At 34.3% G+C, this 24,312-nt stretch overlaps 1 protein-coding gene across 2 annotated transcripts in view; it reads right to left on the bottom strand.

Annotated features, from left to right (window-relative positions):
• The window catches only part of PPFIA2 (PTPRF interacting protein alpha 2), a 474,519-nt gene that overhangs the window by 378,394 nt on the left and 71,813 nt on the right, over positions 1 to 24,312 (bottom strand). For both annotated transcript variants that reach the window (XM_033866289.2, XM_033866290.2), the window contains exon 3: positions 12,790 to 12,843. In XM_033866289.2, coding sequence (XP_033722180.1) covers positions 12,790 to 12,843 — 54 coding nt within the window. The remainder of the gene's footprint in view (positions 1 to 12,789; positions 12,844 to 24,312) is intronic.

Genomic DNA, 24,312 nt, shown 5'->3' with positions numbered 1-24,312 from the left:
ACCATGACAAAGGGCATTTTAATTCTCTTTTTATTTCTGCTAACTTTTGTTCTCTATATTTTGAGTGTTTGTTATTAGGTACATAAGCATATAAAATTTCTACTTTCCTGGTATACCTTTTTTTTTTTTTTTTTTTTTTTTTTTGCGGTACGCGGGCCTCTCCCGTTGTGGAGCACAGCCTCCGGACGCACAGGGTCAGCGGCCATGGCTCACGGGCCCAGCCGCTCCGTGGCATGTGGGATCTTCCCGGACCGGGGCACGAATCCGTGTCCCCTGCATCGGCAGGCAAACTCTCAACCACTGCACCACCAGGGAAGCCCCCTGGTATACCATTTTTTATATTTAAGTATCTCTCTTTTTATATTTACTATTTTTTATGAAAGACTGTACTTTCTGATATTAATATAGCTGCATCTGCTTTATTTTGTTACCTAGTATTATATGGTATATCTTTTCTGTCATTTTAGTTTCAACCTTTATTACCATATTTTAGATTTCTTTTATAAACTACACGTAGTTTAAAAAAATTCATTCAGGGATTCCCTGGTGGCACAGTGGTTGAGAGTCCGCCTGCCGATGCAGGGGACACGGGTTTGTGCCCCGGTCCGGGAAGATCCCACACGCCGCGGAGCGGCTGGGCCCGTGAGCCATGGCCGCTGAGCCTCCGCGTCCAGAGCCTGTGCTCTGCAACGGGAGAGGCCACAACAGTGAGAGGCCCGCGTACCGCAAAAAAAAAAAAAAAAAAAAAAAATGCATTCAGACAGTCTTTATTTCACATTGACTATTTTTTCCACTTATATTTAATGCAATTACTTCCACTTATATTTAATACAATTACTTATATACACTTATTTAAAAGTTAAAATAATGATGTTGGTTGTAATATCAAATTTTAGTGAATTTCCTGGCCTTTTAGAGAATGGTAATGTAAATTAAATGAAACCCAGTGTTTCTGGATATGAATACCAAGATTTTTAATTTTTTTTTTCAAAAAGCTTGTCCATAGAAGAAAAATAGTCATTCATGTGGATTACTCATTTTAATCTATGATGAAGAAAAGGAAAAATAGAAAAAATAACTAGCATTACCACAAAACTTTCCACCATACTCCAATAAAAATATAAATTGTTCCTATGAGTAAAATATAAGATATCTGGAGAATTTGCTATATAGCCAAAAGATGATTTTGCAACTTTCCAGGGACTCTGATGAACATTTTTAGCCAAATATTAAATTTTTAATATTATAACTCTTCTACTTTTCCTATAACATTTATTATAATTTTATAAGTATATTTCCTATAACACTTATAATTTTATAAGTATATATATAAGTAGAGGCTATTAAATTATTTTTCAAAAGATATTTGAATTCAAATATCTTTTGAATAATATCTTTTGAAAACTAATTTAATAGCCTATACTTATAAATAAGTATATTCAAATATCTTTTGAAAAATAATGTAATAGCCTATCATAAGGCATATTCCTATTATGTGGTGTTCTTGAAACAACACAGATTTCAACTGAAAATAATAATTTTGCAAAATAATAACTTTGTTATGAATATATAATCAGATTCCTTATTAAAGTGCCTGTAGTGGTTATAATTAATGTTAAGTGAAAAAAGAGAATATGCATGTAATTTCAGCATTCACATTTTGCTGATTCATGTTTCCCTGAGTGTGCATTTGAAAAAGACAATGTAGTTACTGAAAGGTAGTTAGAATAAGTTGTTTTCCTTCCAGGTAAGTTCCTTCACATGGCAACACAAGTTCCTAGGCAGGGCTAGAAGGACAAGTAAGCCTCAATGCTGCCTCCTCTGGAAGCCTAATGAGGAAATAGGGGAGCCACAGAAGTGTGCAGTTTCTCCAGCCAACATTTGATGAATACCAGTGGTAGAATGGGGCAAATCATCAGAAAACTAGCTCCTTTCTCATTTTGCCAAACGAGGTAGCGCATCACCTCACTGGGATCCCTGGAAAAGCAATAGCAGCAGCCCTAAATCTGTGCAAATTCTACTGCCTCAGGCTATGCAGGAGTGGCTCATCAGACCCTCCTTCTTAGAGGGCCAGCTGGGTGCAATCATGACTCTTTTCTGGAATGGCCAAATAAGAATTGGCCCATAGTCTAATCTCATTGAGGCTGAACAGGTGTTTAGCCATTAAGCTGCAGAGGCCCCTGGAGGGTGTCTGGGCCTTCCTAGAAAAAAATAACTCACATATACTTTTAAAAAAGTACCCCAAGACCAGGTTTAATTTTATACTCTAAACTTCAGCAATTAAATTTAAACTGATGTACTATAAATAAGTTGCAATAGCCAGTTTTATGAGTTGCTAAAGTCTGTAGAGTTGAACTACTTTTGGATACGAAAGACCCTTAATTCCTTCCATCCAAAATAAAGATTTTAGCTTAATGCAAATTAGATCTTCAACATCTGGTTCAACATTCACCTCTCAAAACAAGTCTTCCAAAAAATCCCCCGTAAACACACTTACTGTGATTATTTCCATATAACACAAAAGTATTTATCTATGTACCATTGTTTTACACTTATCAATCATGTTTTTAAAAGAAACAATTGGTAACCAGTTAGAGTGCAAAAATCTATAGCACTGAATTGATATCTTTCATTTTTTCTAAAGTCCCAGAATAGTACTGCATACACAGTAGCATTACAAATATGTTTCCTAAATAAACTTTTATTCTTACTTTATATTTTTCACATTTTAATGAGCAATTACATGTATAAAGCTGTATTCATCCATCTGTCTTTCAAATAAACATCCAAAATTATAAGCATCTTTGAATAAGATGAATAAGATGAATATCAAGAATAAAAATAGTCCCACTTTATTATGTTGGATAAGAGCAGTCTAATTAGAAACCAGCCTCTTGTTTAGTCAAGAAACTAAAAAAAATCCCATTTTTTGTAGGAGAAAATACATATTAAAATTAAAAAAAAGAAATATATATAAATATGTATGTTTATATATATTATATATATTTATATATATACTTAAATGTGCTTATATATGCTATATATAAATACACACATATGTACAAATAAATTTATGTACAATAAAAATAAAGAGAAATAGAAAAGATAGGAAAAGAATAAAATACAAGTATTTACAATGTCTGTAATTGAAATAATATTACTATTTTGGACAGAACTGCAATAGGGATTTTGAGGAACAAAGATAGGTAAATTAAAATGATTCATATTAAACTTTATATGATCAGAAAACTGAGTATATATTAATATATAGTTTATTGTTTTATTATTATTAACAAAAATAATATATCTTTGCAATAATGCAAGTTCCTAATTTATTTTACTTATTATGTCCCTTTTCATTAATATATTGCTTTTCCCTCAAAAAAATTTCAAGTACCTTTATTCTTATAGATTGATGAGAAATTAATAGTAAGTAACAACTAAGACCCTTATTTCTAACAAGAAGTTGTTTTAAGCTTCCCAAATAACTTCTCCTATTCTGGAAAAAATCATTTCTAAAATGTTTCTTAACACATTAATCACCAGTGAAACAATATGCTGAGAGATCTCAAAAGTGCTTCCTCATTCAGTGTTATTCTAACCCAACTTTTAGATGTTAGTCTGTAATTCATATCTCTTTGCTCACTTTCATATTAAACATGATATAAATGTTTGAATATAGGAAACCATGTTCAAATGTGCCCTCTAAATAAGTAGGTTGTGTTGAAATACAGATGCTTAAATAGGTCTAATCAGTAATGCATTAATGAATAGGAAATTACCTAACACAGAAATCTTTTGGTATCATATATACAAAGCATTACATTTCTCTCACGACAAAATTCCTGCATATGAACTATCTTTCATTATTTTGGCTACATATTCATGACTTCAATATTTTAAGTACCTATTCTGACTAGCTGACTAGTTAAAAATATTGATAAGTTAAATAATTAAAATGAAGTTATTGATTTGTTTCTTCCCTATCCCCTATCCACACCGGCACATAGGAAGCAAACATTTGATTCAGTTGTTATGTGTATATCTTCAAACTCTAAGGGATACACATTAATTTCCTTCTCCCCTTGCCTTACATATATTCCATGGAATTGCCCGCTGAGATAGCTGTTGAATAAAATCTAAACACAGAGATAACACTGCCTTCTTCTATGAGTCATTCCTTTGGGTCCACTCCCATTTGGCTTAGGAGAAGGACACCCTTCTCTTCTTCATGAGAGTAAAAACCCTGCATTACTTCTTACCGGCTGAAATTCTGCGAACGAGTCCTTTCTGGTTTTCACTTAGAGAGGCTAAAGGTGGTGATTCACAGTGGCAGGACTGATACTACTGTAATTATTAACTAGTAAGTCTGTGGGTATGTTTAGCACTTCTTCATGAAATGCGGAGATGCTTATCACCAATGGTACTATGCTTTGAGGCTCTAAGTAAAATTTTGAATCCACAATGGAAGTTCCACTTCACATCTTTTACTTTCTTATTTATTGAAATTTTCAATACTTGGTTTCCATTTGTTCCATCTGAAGACCTATTAAATTCCTCTTCTTCATTCATTTGTTTGTTGGAGTGTAGTTATAAACCAGGCAGAAATTTCTGCTTTCAAAGGGATTATATTTAATGATATTAAACAAGATAAATAAATAAGATATTCAGTATCCAAATATATCCTTATGATTTTTGCGCTGCTGTTATTTTTCCCAGTGGCCAATATTTGTAGTTATCCTTGAGTCCTATTTCTTTTCCCACCGGAAGATTCTATTAATACTGCCTTTGTAAGGTTTTTATTCTCTGCTATTTTAATTCTTGCTACCACTACCATAATCTGAAGTACACTCGTGTAATCTCATTCCAGAATTATTATAACAGCCTCAATCCCTTTCTCCATAAGGTATTCTGCTAGAGTTCTTATCAATATATTAAGTACACAAATATGATCATATAAATCATGTGTTTGACAGTATTTGTTCTTACTCATTCAGCAAATATACACTGAGGAACACACATAACAGTATTATTCTAGACCTTTGGAATATAATAGTGAACAAAAGAGACAATGCCTCTGACTATATGGAGTTTATATTATAGTAGAAGAAAACAAACAATAAACACATAGGGCCAGAGAAAAGAATATTGGATGATCTTTCTGATAAATTAGCATTTGAACAAAAGACCCAAGGAAAGTGAGAGAGTAGGTTTAGGGGCTATCTGTGGAGACAGTATGGTAAGCAGAAGGAATAATAGCAACAGCATACCCAGGTAAAGGGATATCAAGTTGGAATGAACTATGGGAAGGAAGGTATGAGATGAGTTCCTAGAGGAATTGTAAGGTGAGAAGTCATGAAGCATCTTAGAAACCACTCCATGGGCTTTGGGGATTTTATTCTGATGGGAAGCCAATGATGATTTAAGCCTTGATGTGACATGATCTGACTCATATTTTAAGAAATTTATCCTGCTTGGTTCACTGAAAAAGGACATATGAAAAGGATGGTGGTTCTGATCAAGGTGGTAATTTTGTACGGGTGTTTCTGAAAATTGGTTAAGTTATCAACAAATTATGAAGACAGAACTCATAGGATGACTCTAAGGCTTTAACTTTGTAAATAGTGCATGAAATTGCCATTAATTGATAGGTGGGAAACTGCAGGAGGTTTGTGGAGAGTGACAAAGACCAGAAGCTCAGTTTTTAATTTGTTATGCTTTAAATTCATATTGGATATACAAGTAGACATGTCAAATATTTAGTTGGATATACAAGTCTGAAGTTCAGGGGAGTGATCCAGTCTAGAGATGTAAATTATTCAGTTATCAGTGTCTAGATGGCACTTAAGCTGTAAAACAGGCTAGGATTATCAAGGGAGTAAATATAGGTAGAAAAGACTGCAGGGTCCACATAGATAATCCATCCAACTGGCCTCTCAGTTCCTTGATGTCATCAGTTCCAATGAGCTTCATTCCCTCTGTACTTCAACCATTTCCATGACCACAACTTGGGTCTTACCAGCACCTGGGAATGTTTTGGTCCTAAAATGCTTAAATCAAGCATTTTACCCTCTCACCACAATTCTGTATCCCTCTTCCTACACCCTGTTTTTCAAATTTATTGAGACCCTGAATACTCTGCTTCATCAATCCCTTCCTACCTTCACTGAAATTCTTATTCAGCTTAGACTTTATGACATTCTTGCTAATATTCTCAATTATCTTGCTCCATTGGCCTTCCACAGTAATTGACTGGCAGAACCACCGCCTGAAATTAAAATGACTGTAGGCATCCCCCCCACCCCCGCCCATACCTGGGCTACAGAGCACTGTTGGAGGAAAAGAAAACACACCTTTGAGTTTATTTATAACCACTACAAATTCACTGCCTACAAGTGTACCCCAACACTTTCCACTAATCCATCTATGGTCTACCTAATTCTCCCACAATCCATAATGGCTAGATGCATCTTCTCTATATTCCTGAAATATCTTAACCCATCATCTCCCCACTACTGTCAGCTAATTAGGTCTTTTTAACTTTGTGGGGAAAACAGAAACGATTAAATGGAAACTCTTGCAACTTTTTAAGATCCCCACCTACAAAAATGTTTGCATCAGTTTCCATTCTTTTTTCCTACTTCCATTTCACATCTGAAGCGACATTTCTCTTTCTGTGTAACATGCTCTGGAGTCCATCTTTTTCTGCTTCATCCAATGACCTATTAATTAACTTCTCTTTCCTCAGTAAATTCTTTTCCCTCTCTATGTGCTTTCCGTATGTTTCAACACACTCAAATTTTCTCTCCTTAAAATAATTGTCTCTCAGCCTCATCGCTTATATTGGCTATTATTTCTTTTCACTTCCTTCATAATTAAACACTTAGAAATTGTTTCCTTAGCCACTGAATCCAATTCTTACCTTCCATTTAATTTCTTAGGCCACTGGAAACTTGATTCTACCTGAATTACTCCACTAAAATTATTCTCACCTAGACCACCCTTTATCCTCTTGTTGCTAAATTTCAGTGGGGCACTCTGTTGTTGAACTCTCAACATCCTGAAACTGCTAATAACCCTTTTCACCACCCTCTCTTGACCTTGGCATTTGTGATTACAAACTTTCCTGGTATTCTTTCCTGTAACCAACCTGTTTTATCTTTTTTGAGAAATACTCTTCCTCTTAATTTTCCCTTTCCCTTTCCTCTGACCTTTAAATGCTTTTCTTCCTCAGGGGTTTATTCTGAACTCTTATCTTCTCATTCAGAATACATTGTTTTGGAATGATTTCATCAGCTCCAACAGTGTCAATTAACTATTCTACATGTTCAAATTAATGGCTATAAATGATATCTAACCTTTAAATTCCAAAATCATTCATATATTCCAAACTCTGTCACCTCAATTTAATGTGTCCAAAACTGAACTCAATATCCCCCCTCCAGAAATGCTCTACCTCATGGGATTCTTGTCTCTATGTATGGTACCTTTATCCATTCAATTGCCAAATTAGAAAGTTCAAAATCATCCTTGACTCTTCAATAAGTTTTATTCTCCTTCCTCCAAACAACCACTTATTCTTGTGTGTTCACTAAGTCCTTAATAGCTCATGAATCAGTTTATTCCTCTCCATTCTCACTGTCACTTGATAGGCTCATACTAAAAATTTATTGTTTTAAAGAAAATAAAATGTTGACTTTCCCCTGAGACATTGCCTCAATTAGTTTTATAATATAGTAGGACAGACAAAAAAAAAATCACCATTATCATTTTTGTCATCCCTCCTTTGGATGACTGCAAGAGCCTTTTTCAATGGTTTTCCTGCTTAGTCGTTTCTCTAAATCACTCTCCACTAGAGTCAGAAAAATGTTTCTAGAGGACAGAGCTGATAAAGTGACTCTCCTGTTTAAAGACTTTAATGGGTCCTCATGTTCTTTAGTATAGAGTACAATTTTTTTCCATGAAATTACTTCTTGCCCTGGATTAATCTTTTACCTTCTATCTCACCACTACCTCCCATCCTTCAGCTTATTTCATACTCTAGCCACTGTAAGTTATTTTCTAATTTTTAACTTATGCATATAGTATTTCCTTACTTAAAATTCCATGTTCCATGTTTCTCAGTTGGCAAACTTCAACTCATTCTACAATTAGATATTATTTTCTTTTATTTGCCCTCCTTGATCCTCCAGCCCCTTTTTACTCCCATCAATTGGATTACGTGATCCTCTTATTTTCATTTCATCCTGTGCTTACATTATATTGTAATTAGTTTTTACCAACCTGTCTACTCCACTATATTGTAAGATTCTGAAATAAGAAACTGTGAATTGTTTACGACTGTATTCCCAAAACCTAAACAAATGTCTAGCAAACAGCATACACTCAAATATACACTGAATTCTGACTAAACAAATACGAGAATGAAAGTTAGTAATATAGCAATATAACATTCAGGCTGAAAGAAATGAAATTAGATAAAAATTCAGACTCACATATTTTATTCCCTTATCTTTTGAAGCAAGTGAGTAGAACATTGGCATTTTTTGAATAATCAAATTAAGATCAGTTTTGGAGACTTTAAAATTTTAATGCTATCTACAATATGAAAAATATATAACCTGGTCTAAATAGCACCCTCAGGAAATTGAATTTGTTTTAAATTCTGTGGAGTGTTTACTCAAATTGCTAAGAACCATCAGGAAGACCATTAAAATGAGAACAGAAAGTAAGAAAACATGGAATGTACAATTCTGGTTCCTCAGTGGGGAAAGAATTAATAGAGCTGGAGAATGTTCAGGACAGTGTGCATATCAAGCCCAAGGATACCAATTAGATGCATACTCACTTATTCATCACACTCTAGAAATAAAGAGAACCATTAGCATTTGAATAACGGAAACTTAGAACAATTAAAATACTAAGTTGTGTAGGAAGCAAATTTATAGAGCTTCTCACTCCGGGGTAACAAATAGAAAGAAAAACAAGGGAGGAACTGAATAGCCCCAGTGGCATTCTTGCTGTAAGTCCTGGATGAGGCAATGAGGTGGACTTGATTCAAACACTGATAATAGAACTGTGAACTATCAGGACACTTCGACACTTGACCAGTGTGTTCAGTAATTTGTTTCATATAGTCTAGGGTTTGTCCCACATTACTCTTTATTAGATTTTGTCCATAGTAACCCTCAAAAAGAATCAGAAATAATAGGAAAGTAACTAGCTAGTTTATATCAGTTTATAAATAATCAGAAAGTTTCTTAAACCAAATGACAAAGAGAAACTCCCCTCATTGTATACATTAGTCTGTTTAGATCTATATCACGAAACTTAACTTTTGTGGCCAAGCCAGCTGAGCTACTAAAACCCACCTGCAGACTTAGACCTAGCTCGCAGTCTGGGACGAATCCTGGCTCCAGGCTGAGGTTCCAAATCCTCTATGTCACCAGCTCATGGGCTCAAAACAGGACAGTGATCTGTCACACTACTGGTACCACATGGACCTGCATATCCACAGCTCTCCAGATACCAGGTTCAGCTGGTATAGCAGTATAACTATTCATGCTTTATACCTGTTTTTCAGCATCTAAAATCCCCTTGGCTATCAGAAACTGAGTTACCTAGACCTTACCCTGGCCTTCCTAATGGCCGGCCTGATGACCTGACAACTTGATAATGAGGGATATCCCTGACACCTATACATTTCACAAGCTCTTCATTTTTAATAATGGTAATATTTTAAATTTAAAACACTATAGAAAAATGGTATATTAAAAAAGCACTTAATAATGATATTTTACCCTTTAGATTTTAATTATCTATTTCCTTTTTATTTTTATATGTAAATATATGCTATGTTTTTACACTGGAGGTTAATCTGTGATCTAATTTTTATGAATGAAAAATATATGCAGAATGTAGAATATCTTTGATACAAATTTTCAAAGACAATTTTAAGTCAACATAATGGGCCATATTTTTCTTAATGATAGAAGGGTTTATTTTCTAAGATAACTATGTGATTTAGAAAAATCTGCAAGTTCTATTTGTAGCAGCAACTGATTTCCAGTTTACAAATTTAAAAACATACTTTTTGAAATTCTTTTCAGAAGAAAGCCATTATAAAACTTCCTGAATTGCCCCTGAAAATAATGAATGAGTGATTCTCTGTTATTATTAGCATTAAAACTGAGACTTCTTGAATTTTCAAAAAATGTACTTAACATATTGTTAAAAATATTAAATAATAAAAGTATTAATGCAAACTATATTCCTGGAGTCACTCAAATTTATTCTTACCAGATATGCAAATTTATTTATAATGACATTTGCAAATTTGACATTTGCAACTTTTTATACATGCTTACTATTTGAAAAAATGCAAAATTCACTTTTTCCTAATGCTTCAGAAATAATATTTATATCCACCCACAGAAAATTTTTCGATTTTTAAATATGCCATTTATATTTAAAGATGTATCTGATATTTCTATTATACTGGTAAAGAAATTACTCCACAGCTACATATCCTTGTGAGAGACCATTCATTCAACACTTTATATATTCTGTTCAATGAGGAAAAATTATAGGAACTTGAATTTCTTACCAATGAAAATTTCATCATAGAATGGGTTTAGTAATACGCTGTCAACATTTATAAAAAAGACACAACTTTAGAAATGGATAATGGATAACAGTATTCAGATAATCTATTAGAAAGGCCTTTTTTTAAAGAAGGAAAAAGTAATATGAAACTTCAAATGGACTTAGGTTATATATAATTTAATCTGACTTTCAGTTTTCTAACGGGGGCAAAAACAATAGCTTAATTCAAAGCCTTATTCTTAAATGACTGAAGCAACTCTAGACACCATTACCATTTTACCTTCATACTTAGACTACTTTATATAAGCTTTATAAAGGATTAAAAAGTGATTTTATTACCTAGCTCTTGGTAATATCCTCTCAATATCTCTTTAACAGTGGGAAACACTAAATGTACGTATACTGTTAACACCCTAGATTGTCTTAGCTCTTATGTACTCTGACATTTGTGTGATGTTTTCCACTCTACAAAAAGTTATAAAGTAAGCACTACCATTGAATTTCAGAAAATGTAGGTAGCAGTATAAAATACCCATCATCATGGTAAGGGATGGCCAAGAGAGAACCTATATCTTCGTAATATTATAAATTATGTCCAAAGAAAAAAAGACATACACACATGTAGTATAAAAATACAGACAAATATACAGTTCACTTTTAGCTTTTGGGAATTAAGTTGATTAAGTTCGCCTTTAGGTCACCATCTTTCCTTTCTGTGACCTTTTTCCCCTGTAAGGGGCTTCTTTCAGTAACTAGGATTTATGCTGACTCAATCTTTCATGTTTAGAAACTTGCTTTCTTGAAAGGATATGATAAACTAATTTATTTTAATATGTAAATAGCAGGTAAGAGTTTTATGGTCACATGCAGAAGAGAGGTGTTTAGTTTAGTTTAGTTTTGAACAAGGGACAAATCCTCTTAAAACCAACTTATCTCTAATCGCAGGATTCTTTCAGGAATCAGTGAACACTGAGGGAAGTATTTTAAAGGAAATGAATTTTTTCTTCTAATAAAAGTTGAATGCTATGCACAAACATAACACAAAGCAGCAGGATGAAATTACATCACATAAGCAGTCACCTACACTACTACACTGACTTACATTTCATCTTGTCTTATGCTGCAGTATAATAGGTTCAGGGACTAAATATAAGCAGCTATCTGAAGACAGTACATTTTTTTTCCTGCATAAATTTAGACAATGAAAACAAAAGGAAGGGAAAGGACTAAAACATGTTGTTTAGCCTACTTTAGGAGCATTATGAAGATTAGACAACATCATGAGACACATGAGAGTGAGACAGGAGAGAAAGAGCTACAATTGAAAGTTATCTTTTTAACACTTCAGTGGTGTCTTAAAGTAGTTATATACTTCAGCTAGATGCCTAGATGAAGTATAGCTAAAAACTGACAACACAGGATTCTGTGTGTTCCACATTAAACCTCACAGTGCTAAGTGAAAAGCAAGCAGTGATACAAATGTATGCATTGGCTGTTTGTTGAAATAAATTGAATTTTATTACTTTAGATATACACCATGAACTCATGTTTGTGCCTCAAGCATGAAATCACAGGAATGTTGTTTTACTCAATGTTTTCTGAAATCAGACATCACAGAAAGGACTACAATGTTCCAATACTAGACTATCAATCTCTTGCTATTGCCTAAAAATGATAATCTTTTAAAACTTTCAAGCACTTTCTCCAATTTTCTAGAAGCTTCCTGGGTAAAGCAGGAAAGAAACAGCAATATCAAGAATCAATACTGTGAAAAAAATGGGCTGATAAAATAATTTTTTCTCAGTAACTAGAAAGTATATTGCAACTGAAATCATACACTTATTTACAATGGTAAACTCTCAAGTTCCAAAAAGCTTTAACTTTTTTTGTAGCCCGTTAGTAGGACATAAGGTGTTTACACATACTAATGAAGCTTTTATTCTTATTTTTAGAATCAACGTATGGAGATGAATTTTATGAGTATTAAAACTTTTTAAAACACTAAATGACACCTCAGAGCAAGTTCACATTTTTGTATTAGTTACTGCAATAGCTATAAAGTTTTGAAAGAAACTATTTCAAAAAGTTACCTGTATGACAATTTGTATACAAGTAACTCTGATGATCTGGTATGTACATAATTCATTTCGTCAATAGTTAAATTTAAGGAAGAATCTAACTTACCGGTGGATCAGCCCCCTTAGAACCAGTCAGCCCTCCTGTTAGGGATTCGATATCCTGAAAAGGGGAGAGGTGTTGATTGTAAAATGCCACTCAACAGCATGGAGAATTTCCCAGTCCCACAGTGTAATATTTTCTTTAGCTACAAAGTTAGGGCAGTCAGCTATATTTTTGTTTTGTTTTGAGACAATCTTACACACTGTAATGCTATACCAACTGTCATATCTAAAAATCTAGATATTTTCTCCAACTCTGTATAATCTGTAAATAGAAAAAAAATACAAACAGACTAATTATTTTTGAAATATGTAAAGAAAATGGCTCTAGGTGGGAAAGCAGATGTTTCATTCTCTAAGAAGCTGAAGTGAGGGCAGAACAGAAAAAAGAAAATTTAATGAAACTGCAATTTAATATATTATTTGCAAATACTGAACCCATGGAAAATGCTTAAACTACAAAAAAATCTAATTATCTACAGTTCACTCTATTACTATACATAGAAGATGAAAATATTAACAGATATGGACAGATTAGCTATTCTTTTATAAGGATTGATTTCTAATCTTAAATCGGTAACCACAGTAGATCATGCCTGAGAAATGATTACAATTGACAAAGGTATCACAAATGAAGAAATGGGTGATGCTGTGACAAACTCGAGAGCAAATGCGCTGTTTTAGGAACTAGAGCTCAGCCTTATCAGTTGTACGGCTTTGGTCCCAGGGTTACTAATCATATAGCTTTTTCAAAAGAAGCTAGAATTTTAGGTTTTTAAGTAAAATCTCTCAGGACTTTAATGTTTGCAACTGTTTTAATTTTTAAACCATCCCCCCACTCCTCCCAAACGAAAAAACAAAACAACAACAACAACAAAACCTGTCTGCTCATAGGTAGATGAATAGGAGTTTGGGGCTAAATTGATAAGTTACAGTTTTTGCTACAAAGTTTCTTTATTGTGACCCTGGTCACTTCTTATCTGTTTGCATCTAGTTGAATGGATAGGTTTGAGGAACCTGGGGAAATGTATTTCAGTAAGAAATCAAAGATGAAAGAAAGATAATTGAGTAAAGATAGAAGGAAAAGAAATTTAAATATCTATGATCAGAGAAACAGCCAACACCTGGATATCATTAAGAAGATATGCTACTAATTCACTTGGGACTCAATTACATCATTTCACCGGTATCTCAAAAATGGGGAATCTTAACAATAAATATGGGACTCAAATGAGCACGTGCAGGAAACATTAAAGGCAGGGCAGGGAAGAAGGAAGGGATGGTGTGGTGAAAGTTTCCATCTGAAGGAGCTGACTTGATGAGTGATGAATTTCTGCAAGCATATTTTATTAAGGGCCATGAATGATAAGGCAACCACAAGAATGCTTGCCAAGAAACTTACTGTCTTCTTCGTAATGCATATATTGTATATAATATTTTTTCCTACCCAGCATCCCTTTGAAGAACTTCTTCCCTCTCCATTCTAGTTCTAAAAGAGGTTTATAAAAATTGTTTCAAATGTTGTAGGGGCCTGCCAGAGAATTAAGGCAATGTGGATTCTATAAGATATAATGGGAGTGTCTTAAGTCCTTGATAATATCATTTGAGCAATGTTTGAAACTGTATGTTCTCCCTGCCTGCAACTTTAAGATAAGTTTCTGGCTCCCAAACACTAAAAGATCCTAATTAATATGTCTGCAATACTAAGTCTATTTTGAAAAGGCCCTCCCTCTCCATCCTATTGAAATTCTTTATTCCAACACCACGCATACCATAAACAATCAAATCATCTAAATTATTTGATCTTATGTGATCTTTAACATTTCTATTGTTATCTAAGTAAATCATGTCAGTATACAATAAAATTAAGCATGAAACATATTTATAAATCGGCAAACAAAATTAGCATTCCTTTTGAATCCAAAGATTAAAATATAATCTAAAAATTGTTTTAGAATTTCATGGAGTGAAATAAAATGGTAATGAAATGGCTGAAGTATTAGATGAACAAAATAAAACACACAGACCTTTACATTTTTTGATAATACTCCTGTTATGACCATGACAAAAAACAAAGTTCTATTCACATGAAAGGTTTCTTCCAAGCACATTTTAAATGAAAAGAACAAAAAAAAGGTGTTAAGTATATTTTGAGTTAATACCTTCGTTATTCATAGAAAGGCATATAAATTATATTAACAATAGAATTTCTGATGACATTATCAGAGAGATAATAGGGAAATTAATTCAGAGAAAAAATATTTTAGCAATTTAGTTGAGGCATTTTGTCATCTTGTTAATTAAAAGTTCTACCATGATTTCTTGCCATCGTAGAAAAGTTGGGCCAATGCTCAGATCTGTAAAATTTTAAACTTTTCATGATAGTCATGGTCTTGAAAAAAAAATAAAGCAACAATAGAATTTTGAAGATGAATGGAAAAGGCATTGGTATTTCTGTTTTTTAACATGTTGAATTAAAGCAAATTATGAACTCATGGCTCTAAAGAGAATACAGATATATTCTTTTATTCTGTTTATTCTTTTAATTAAAAAATCTTTTTTTATCTTATTTTCTATTTTGAGTGTAAGTTGAGAGAGAGTGTCCTACTTGGATAGATGCCCAAATTAAACATGGCTTATCTATCACTTGACGCAAAAAAAATTTTCAGGTGTGAATAACAAGCATAAGTGTGCATGAATGCATTTATGTTGTAAAATTAATAGGTGAAATAAATCCCTTGAGAAACTCTGAAAATAGTTGAAAGTGAGTCAGTCTTTCTGATGGTTGCTGAATATCTTATCTACAAAATATAACTTAAATCTTTGACAAATTTATCTATCTTGTTATTTACATGTATTTTTATAGAGATAACAAAAAGGGAGACACTAAAAAGTAAAAACATTGATTTCCTAGATGGTTTTTAAACTTACTACTGTAATAATGTTGTTTGATTAAAACATTCAAAACAAACTTTGATTTTTTACTACATTATGGAATTTTTTAAAACTATGTTGCTTACCATATTCATTTAGATTTAATAGCTAATAAAATAATAACTACTTACTGAACATTTACTACATGCAGGCACTCTTTAAATGCTTTATATACATTATAAACAGTTTTATAGGGTAGTTATAAGAGCCTTACAAAGTAGTTATTTCTTTTCTCACTTAGGCTAAAAGGTTTATATAATTTACCCAAAATCACACAGCTATTAAGAAGTGGGGTTACAAAATATATTTGTTTGACTCCAAACCTACGTTTTTAATACCAGTTGTAGGAGAACAGCTTTATCCTGGAGTCCTGGTGACCTTGCACATATCCACATGGGCCATGTAGGCAAAGCTAACCTTAGGTTGGCCCATGTCTTGGTGGAATATCCTGTGGACCTCCAGGTAAGCAAGTCATGAAGACCTTACACATGGCTGTTTCTCATTCTCCTCCCTGGCACCAATGAGGCATGGAACTTTCCACTGCACTCATCTCCCCCATCCCCAGATCCATCTGCAGGCTATAAAACTGCTAAGGTGCAATATGGAGTGGGCTCCTCCCCAGCAGAGCAGCCTGTCACTCTTGTTGTCTGTCATCTGGCTCATCCAATTTAGTGTTGTCCTGTGGGCCTAGCGACCAAGTATAGAATTGGATTTAGGCTACTGATGTGACTAAGGTGCAAAATTTAAGGAGGCACTCATTTTGAAGGTCATACAGGTGCTGATCCTGCCCCTGCAGGATCCTGACAGTGAGTGCCTCCTTAAATGTTATACCCTAGGCACCTCATTCTTAGACATCTGCAAAAACAAGCTGACACTTGTACAATCCTGAGAGTGAATGACTCCTTAAACTTTGTGCCCTAAGTACCTTACTTGTCTCACCCTAGTCCTGGCCCTTTTAGGGGTGTGGAAAGCTGACACCACGGAGACTTCGTTTATGCTGTATATGTAATATATTCTTTCAATCCATTTGGAATCACTGTCTCCTTCCCAGTCAAATCTACAGAAGTGTGGCAAGCCAACCTGACACCTGTCCCTGCTCAGGGACAGCTTGCTGCTTAATATCAGCATTATATAGCCTCCTTTATACGGCCTGCTGTTATCTACACAGAACCAAATAAACTAGGATCTATTAATTATGGAATCCAATTCACTTCTTAAAAAGAAAATTCAGGTAATGAAAGTTTCACTTCCCTCTCCAAGGTTCAAATACCTGAGCGAGGTTATTAGCAGTCCTTGACACAAGCCGTATACAGTCAGTCTCTTTTAATATGGGAAAACCCTGCTTCTGAGATGGAAACCTGGTAATTCAAGGCTGACCCATGAATCAGAAGTCTTAAGGCTTGGGAACGGCGAGCCACAGATACAGTGGAGCAGTCAGTGTCAGAGCTCTAAGCAGAGTGAAATTTGAGGGCAGCCTGGAGCATGGGTATCACCTCCGCCCAGGTTTAAAATAAACTCCACTTTGTGCTGCACTGATGCTGTTGGTTGCCCATCTGCAACTTTTTCCCTTGCTCTAAAAGTTGACATATTTTTCCCTTGACAGACAATTTGAATGATGGAGCTATAGGGATTAATCATGTGGTTTGCCCTGCAGATCATTAAGTTCAGATGTTGTAAATCTTGCTTCCTCTGTGTGGAGGTAGGAAAAAGGAGGATATTAGAAGTTGAGGTTTCACTCAGGGCTATTGCTGGATACTTATTTTTATCCCTGAAAAGTACGATCAGCCAGTTACGGTCAAGGGAAAGATGTTAAGGTAGCTTGGGTATCAAATACATTAAAAATGAAGAATAGAAAATTCTAAACAGTCAGTCGAATCTAACATTGCACATGCCATCAGACCCAGAATATCTTAAAACCTAATAGTTACATTTAAAGTTAATATCAAGTTTTCAAGTACTACTCTTCTAAAGAATCACTTTACATAGTATGAAAATACTTAATGCATTACAATATTGTTACCAGCTATGAGTATTTTGAAATTTGATTTATGCATATTTGTAATTTGCAATTATTTTAGAATATCTTTAGAGGAAAGTGATTATATTTCAATATAGAGTACATTTTCATGCACTAAACAATCTATCAAAAATATATTAGTATAGTGAAATCAATAGGAAAACATCAACCATATTTACTGAATTATTATATTTAAAATTTGTTTCAAGGTCTTTAAAAATATGATGAGACATTTTATGTTTGTAGAGAAGTTTACAAAATTCATATATTCAAAATATCAAAATTAAGCATTTCTCTCATCCGTTTAATGGAAAACTTCCCCCCAAATATCCCTCACGTTCCGTTCTCTCTCGATGCAGGCTTTTGTCCCCGCTACATCACTGCTACCCCTCTTATCAAGGCTGCCAATGACAACCAATTAGCTGAATCAACTGTCAATGTTCATCATCATTTTTCTTGTCTCTAAGTCACATTTGACACAGTTAACCACTCCATCCTTCCTGAAATACTTTTTGTCTTAGTATCCATTGAGTTTCACCTTCTGTGTAATTTTATTTAGTACCATGGCTCCTAAGTACCATGTATGCTAATGAATTCTGGATTCCTTTTATCCTCAGAGATTTACACTGCCTACAACCTCCACTTGGGTGTATTACAGTTATCTAAAACAATGCAAAATCAAACTTGATTTTCACCTGAAAACCTCCCCCAAATTAGGTTTCTGTCCCAGTACTGTCCATCTTGACATCACCATGTACCCAGTTTCTTAGGTCCAAATCCATCAGCAAATCCTGCCAATTCTATCTTTAAAATATGGCTTGAATTAGACTATTTCTTACCACCTGCATTACTACCAACCTGATCCCTTGGACCAAATCAACAATATTCTCCCTTGGGCTAAAGAATGATCTTCCTAACTGTTGTCCCTGCATCTGTTCTTGTATCTTCATTCCTCATATATTCTGCACACTGCAGTCAGAGCTATCTATTTAAAATGCACATTAAATCAGATTACTCCCATGATCCAAACCCCTCCATGGTTTCCCACTAATCTTAGAACAAAATACAAACTTATTACTATGTCATGCAAGCCCTGTGATGATCTGGCTTTGCCCACTTCACTGATCTTGTCTTTTGCCATATCCTTCTTTCTCATGCCACCCAGCCACACTGGCTCCATTGCTGTGTGAAAAACAAGCCAAATATAACTAACTGTCTAAATCAGTGAAGGTTCTACCCGGTAACAAAAGGCAAACTCGAAAACAACGTAAAAGAGCATTTAATCAGAGGATATTTTATAGAGGTATGGAGGGTTTAATGGATCCAGCGGAATGTGAAGCATGGAGACTGACGGAAAATCATAATAACCACTCCAAGCCCAAAGGAGTAAAGGTAAAAGAACAATGTTGTCACGAGTTCAGCAAGGGATGAGCACCACTCATCAGCCTCTAGAGCAGTTTGCCACACATGGAGCTCAACAAGTACTTTTTGAATGGATGACTGACTGACTGACTGAGTGAAGCAGGTAATATAATTTTATACCTAAAACAGCCAAGTCTCAGAGTATACAAATGATGAAGGATTTCTAATTGTTGTATAAATGTATCACTTTGAAAGCATGGCTCAAGGTAATAGTGTCTGTACACCAAATCTTTTTCGAATGCCTGAATGAACAAGTTAATGAATGACTTGCCCAAGATCACACAGCCGGTAAATGCTCCAAAGAAGCTTTGAAACCCTGGGTGTTATAACCCCAAGCACAGTGTACATTTTTTTCCATTATACATCACTAATGAGATATCCTCCTTAAAAAAGACACTCAACTCTATATTATCTTGAGGCAATACATTTCTATATATCCCAGAGTTTCTAGTTCATAAGAAGGAAAATACACAAGATGATTTAATAGATAATAAACAATACATTAAGTTTATCTTCTGGTGAAATACTGTCAATACTTCAAATTAAAGACCTGATACCCTAATTATTGCACAATAAATAAATCAGTGCTTGATAACTTTATATAACATATGTGCTGAGCATTAATAAATAGTTCAAATACATTACACTAAAAATCAATAATGTTTATTTTTATGTAACATTTCATAGTGTGTAGGTACATAGCACTGGCAATGAGTAACAGTCAGAAAACAAAATTTCTTTTAAAAAATCATTCAGTTTTTTACATAAGGCTTAATGGAAACAATCTTTCATCCCAGAACACCAGCTCCTTGAGGCAAGCATCCAAATAATGAAGCTGAGTTTATTAATGAGGCATCTTCCTCCTCTACCAGGCTTAAGCTGTTAGTGTTTTCTTGGCAACTTTACAGGGTAAATTTCCGGGGAGGCAGAGAAGAAGCAAGAAACACACACAACCAATAAATCGTCTTTCTTATGGAAGCCAGAAAGAGTCCTATTTAGTCATTCTTTAAATTTTTTTAATAAAGGAAAATATCTACACTCTTACTGCAAGCATAGTCCAGCCCAAATCCGAATTTTCCCTGAGCCACACAATTAATTCCTTCAAATGAGAATGACTGAGCATCTGTTATGACTGAGGCACTGTGCTGGACACAGAGAGCATGATGATGAATAAGTCAAGGTCACAGCTTTCAAAGAGTTCACAGTCTCGTAGGGCATGAGAATGACAAAGACAATTTAGTCAACAAATGCATGTTGCACACAAAATAAGCGCAAGGCACCACACTGAATCTGGTGTATGGAATCCAGACGCTATGACATCCTCTCTGACTTCAAGGATCTTTCAGAATGTCAATCTGAAGAATAACATGAGGAAGAATTCAGAGAAATAAGGTGCTGAATTTACAACATATAGGGGTTGTAAAGGGAAATTTTATAAAGTGACAGTAAGTCTGAGTATTTCATGTTGCTGGAATTGTATTTGTTTTTGAACGCACACTGGGTAAGTCTGCCCTAAGACCTTGGTTGGGTAACATAATAATTAACATTTATTAAGCATTTACTGTACCAGATGCCACGCTGAGAGTTCTATTGCCTCATTAAAAAGCATCCCAGCTCTTTTAGCTGATTATTTTCACCATTTTTAAGATGATGGAACTGAGTCTTCAAGAGTTTAAATGACTTGACAAAGGTTACATTAACTACTAAGTGTTCAAAGCTAAACAGGCTAACTTCAGAGGCAATGATTTTTAACTATTATGCTCTCTTGAGTAAGTGGAGGTGTGGAAAAAAAAGTGGAGGACATCTTGGCATGCCATATAGTGACTTGGCAGAAAACATACTTATTCAATATTTGTAGAAGAAATGAATAAAACTGCAAGCAGAATTTTTCTGAGGTGAGGTGGATATTCTCTGATGGAAAAACGAATATCCTTGTCTGACCTACAGATAAGAGCGTTAATGCCACTGGATTTAGCAAAAAAGTAAAATTCCAAAGATTTTTGTTATATATTTCTAAGTTCAAAGTATCCTTTTCAAACTCAAACCTAGACAGGAAATCTAATATGTATCAAAAACATAATTGTGTCAGTGTTGCATGGAATAGGGTTTTCTGAAGAAAGTACCAAAGAGATTTAAGGTTCTGCCTTTTCCATGGAGTGCCCTCTTTGAAGCACTTTCCATTATGATTTTTTTGTGCTGCTTTTTTCCTTGTCTATTCCCTTCCATATGGCTGAGGTGATAAAGGGAACCTTTTGCTAAATCCTGACTCAGACTCAGCTCCTTTTTGCCAACTTTTACACATTGATGGGTACTTGTTATCTCAGATTTAATATGGTCACATCAGACCTCATCTCCTCTCCTCCTCTGCCATTACTCTGGGCAACTGCCTCCATCCAATTTCTTCTCCCAGCATTTATCTCTTTTGGCATTTCCAATAAACAGTCAATTGAGATTTCTGGAGGTCAATAGAGTGTTCCCTCACTCTGGTATTCAAATACCAAGCCAGTCAATTTTTCCTTCTAGATATCTGCTTAGTTCAATCTACTACCTCCTTTCATCATCCACTCCATTCACTACCTTAGTTCAAAGCCTCATTTTATTTTTCCCCTATTCCTGGATTTCTCCAAAATAGTGTCTTTTTGAGTTCTTTTTTTCTACTCTCATCCTTATACAATCTCTTCTCCAGAGAAGTGTTTCTCACAATGTGACCTGGAAACTAGTAGCATCAGTGTCACCTACGAACTTACAAATGCATTTTCTTGGGGTTTACTCCAGTCCTGCTGAATCAGAAACTCTTAACAAGCCCTCCAAGTGAGTCTGAGGCAGGCTAAACTTTAAGAACCACTACTTCAGAATGATGTGTTTTAAATGGAAATATGTATATGTCACTCCTATACTCAAAATCCTTAATAAGATCCTATTCTTTTTAGGATGAAAAACATATCAAGCATATTTATGCATGAAGTCATTCATTATATAGTTCTAGACTTTTCTTATTTCACTTTTTACCACTTCCTCAAAAGAAACCTTATACTCTCTATCATAATGAACCCTGTACTTCCCTTTTGTGTCAAGTGTTTTCTTACTTCTATGCTTCTGCTCCACAGATCCTTCTGCCTAGAAAGACACCCCTCACTCCTCTGGTTAAATCTTACCCTTTGAGACTCAGCCCAGGCATCACCTCCTCTCAGGAGACTTTCCTGAGTCCCTCAAGCTGGGGTAATGGTTCTTCCACAGCATCTTCCACTTAACCCACTCACAACTCTACCACATCATTTTATAATTGTCATTCTACTCATCTGTCTTTGCCATCCATTTGAGGGCTAAATTAGCTCAGTGAGGCACTTACCATCTCTGTATCTTCGGTAGTTATCACAAAGCATGACCAATAAATGTTAAAGGAATTTCATAAATTTATGTTGAATCCTCCCATGAACTCCTATAAGGAAAGGGCAAGCTGACTGGCTGACAGTAGTACTTGAGATCACTTTGAAATGTTCATTATCCTATATTAGTACATTTTCATTCTGGATATATATCAGTTTGGTTAGTGTATACCAGCCATTGAGAAGCTGATTATCTTTGAGTTTACTGCAGAATTTAAATTTCTGGATGGCAAGACTGATGATCAGATATTTTTGTTAACACAATAGAGGACCAATCATCCCAAGAGAACCTGGCTGAGGAGTAGCCAACAGCCCTTTAATTCTACCTCAAGCCTACAAGATGTAACACACATGCAAGAAGAAATATCTTAGTGATCAAGAGAACAGGTTCAAGCCTAGCTTCACTACTTACTAGCTATGTGACCTTGGGCAAATTGCTTTATATACCTCATGTAAAATAAGTCAACCTATGTCTTACTACTTATCTTAGGAGGACCTTGGACTATTAATTACAATTGTTCATGGAAAGTTAAGTTGATAATCTATAGTAAATTATCAATTAAAAGTAGCTATTATTAAGCATGGAATAATGTACAGGTACAGATTAGATTATACATGTACAAAATAAAGATAGTCCTTGGACACATTACATAATGATATACATTGAAACAGATAAGCATTAGCATGCATGTAGATGAGACCAACATACAGATTAATTTTAGGTACGAATCTCCATTAAATTTCTAGAATGTATTTTCCCTGAAAGGCAAGATATCCTAAGTTTCATACTTTACCTCCTCAATTATCCCTATAATTTTCATGCATTTCTATGACTTTGGTTCTTATAAATTTTTCACCAATAGTATTTTTTAAATACGTAATTTTTATTCTCCCTACTAAAGTTTGAGGAATCTTTTTGCTGTAGAGTAAGAATTATTTTTTGTATAAAATTTATGAATGTATACACAATTTACTCCTCTTTCAGTGTTGTGTTATCTGACGTCACATATTTATATACCATGGTGGGCAGCTTTAAGCCTGTTTGAAATGTGCTATAGCAATTTAGAGGAAGGATCCAACATTTAAAAGAGGATATCAGTGTTATGATCCTAGGTACACAAAATTTGTGGAAATTTATCTATCAGTCTTTATTGTTTGAGAGTCAGACTCAATTACTATGATCTTAATTTATAATTAAACCTTCAATTATATGATGCTTGATCTTTCCCTGACACAAAACACAAGTAGATATCTAGGAAAAAATACAATACCCCATGCTTTTTAAAAAATCAGGTTTTATGTTTAACTCAGTAAATAATAGCCTAAAACTTTTACTGGGTTAAAAAAAAAAACTGGATATTATCCTGAGGTGACTTTTTTAGAGGAAAGAATAAAATATATCTCTTTTCCAACTATTATCAGCAATTCCACTGACTGCAGTACCTTAAAGACATGTATCATTCTGATTTATAAATAACTACAAGGAAGAATTGATTGTGAACTGAAAACAAAAATAGGGCAAGTAGTCTATTTAAAAATAAATATGTATATTACAGATATTTCTAACAAATATCTAACCATATCTGTCTAAATTTTATGTATTAGACCAATTAACATATATAGTTTTTCAAGGTAATCATGAGAAATTGGCAAGAAAGCAGATTAAATATTTTCAAATCCATTAAGTTCACACTTACAGACAAGTCTGGTACAGGATTTTCAGCTAAATATTAAGTATTTCATGATAATACCTTAATTTTGGAAATAACAG

This window comes from Tursiops truncatus, chromosome 11 (assembly GCF_011762595.2).
Source record: "Tursiops truncatus isolate mTurTru1 chromosome 11, mTurTru1.mat.Y, whole genome shotgun sequence".
Classification (NCBI taxonomy): domain Eukaryota; kingdom Metazoa; phylum Chordata; class Mammalia; order Artiodactyla; family Delphinidae; genus Tursiops; species Tursiops truncatus.
Note: the sequence above shows the minus strand (reverse complement) of the source record. Positions and strands in the feature narration are given on the sequence as shown.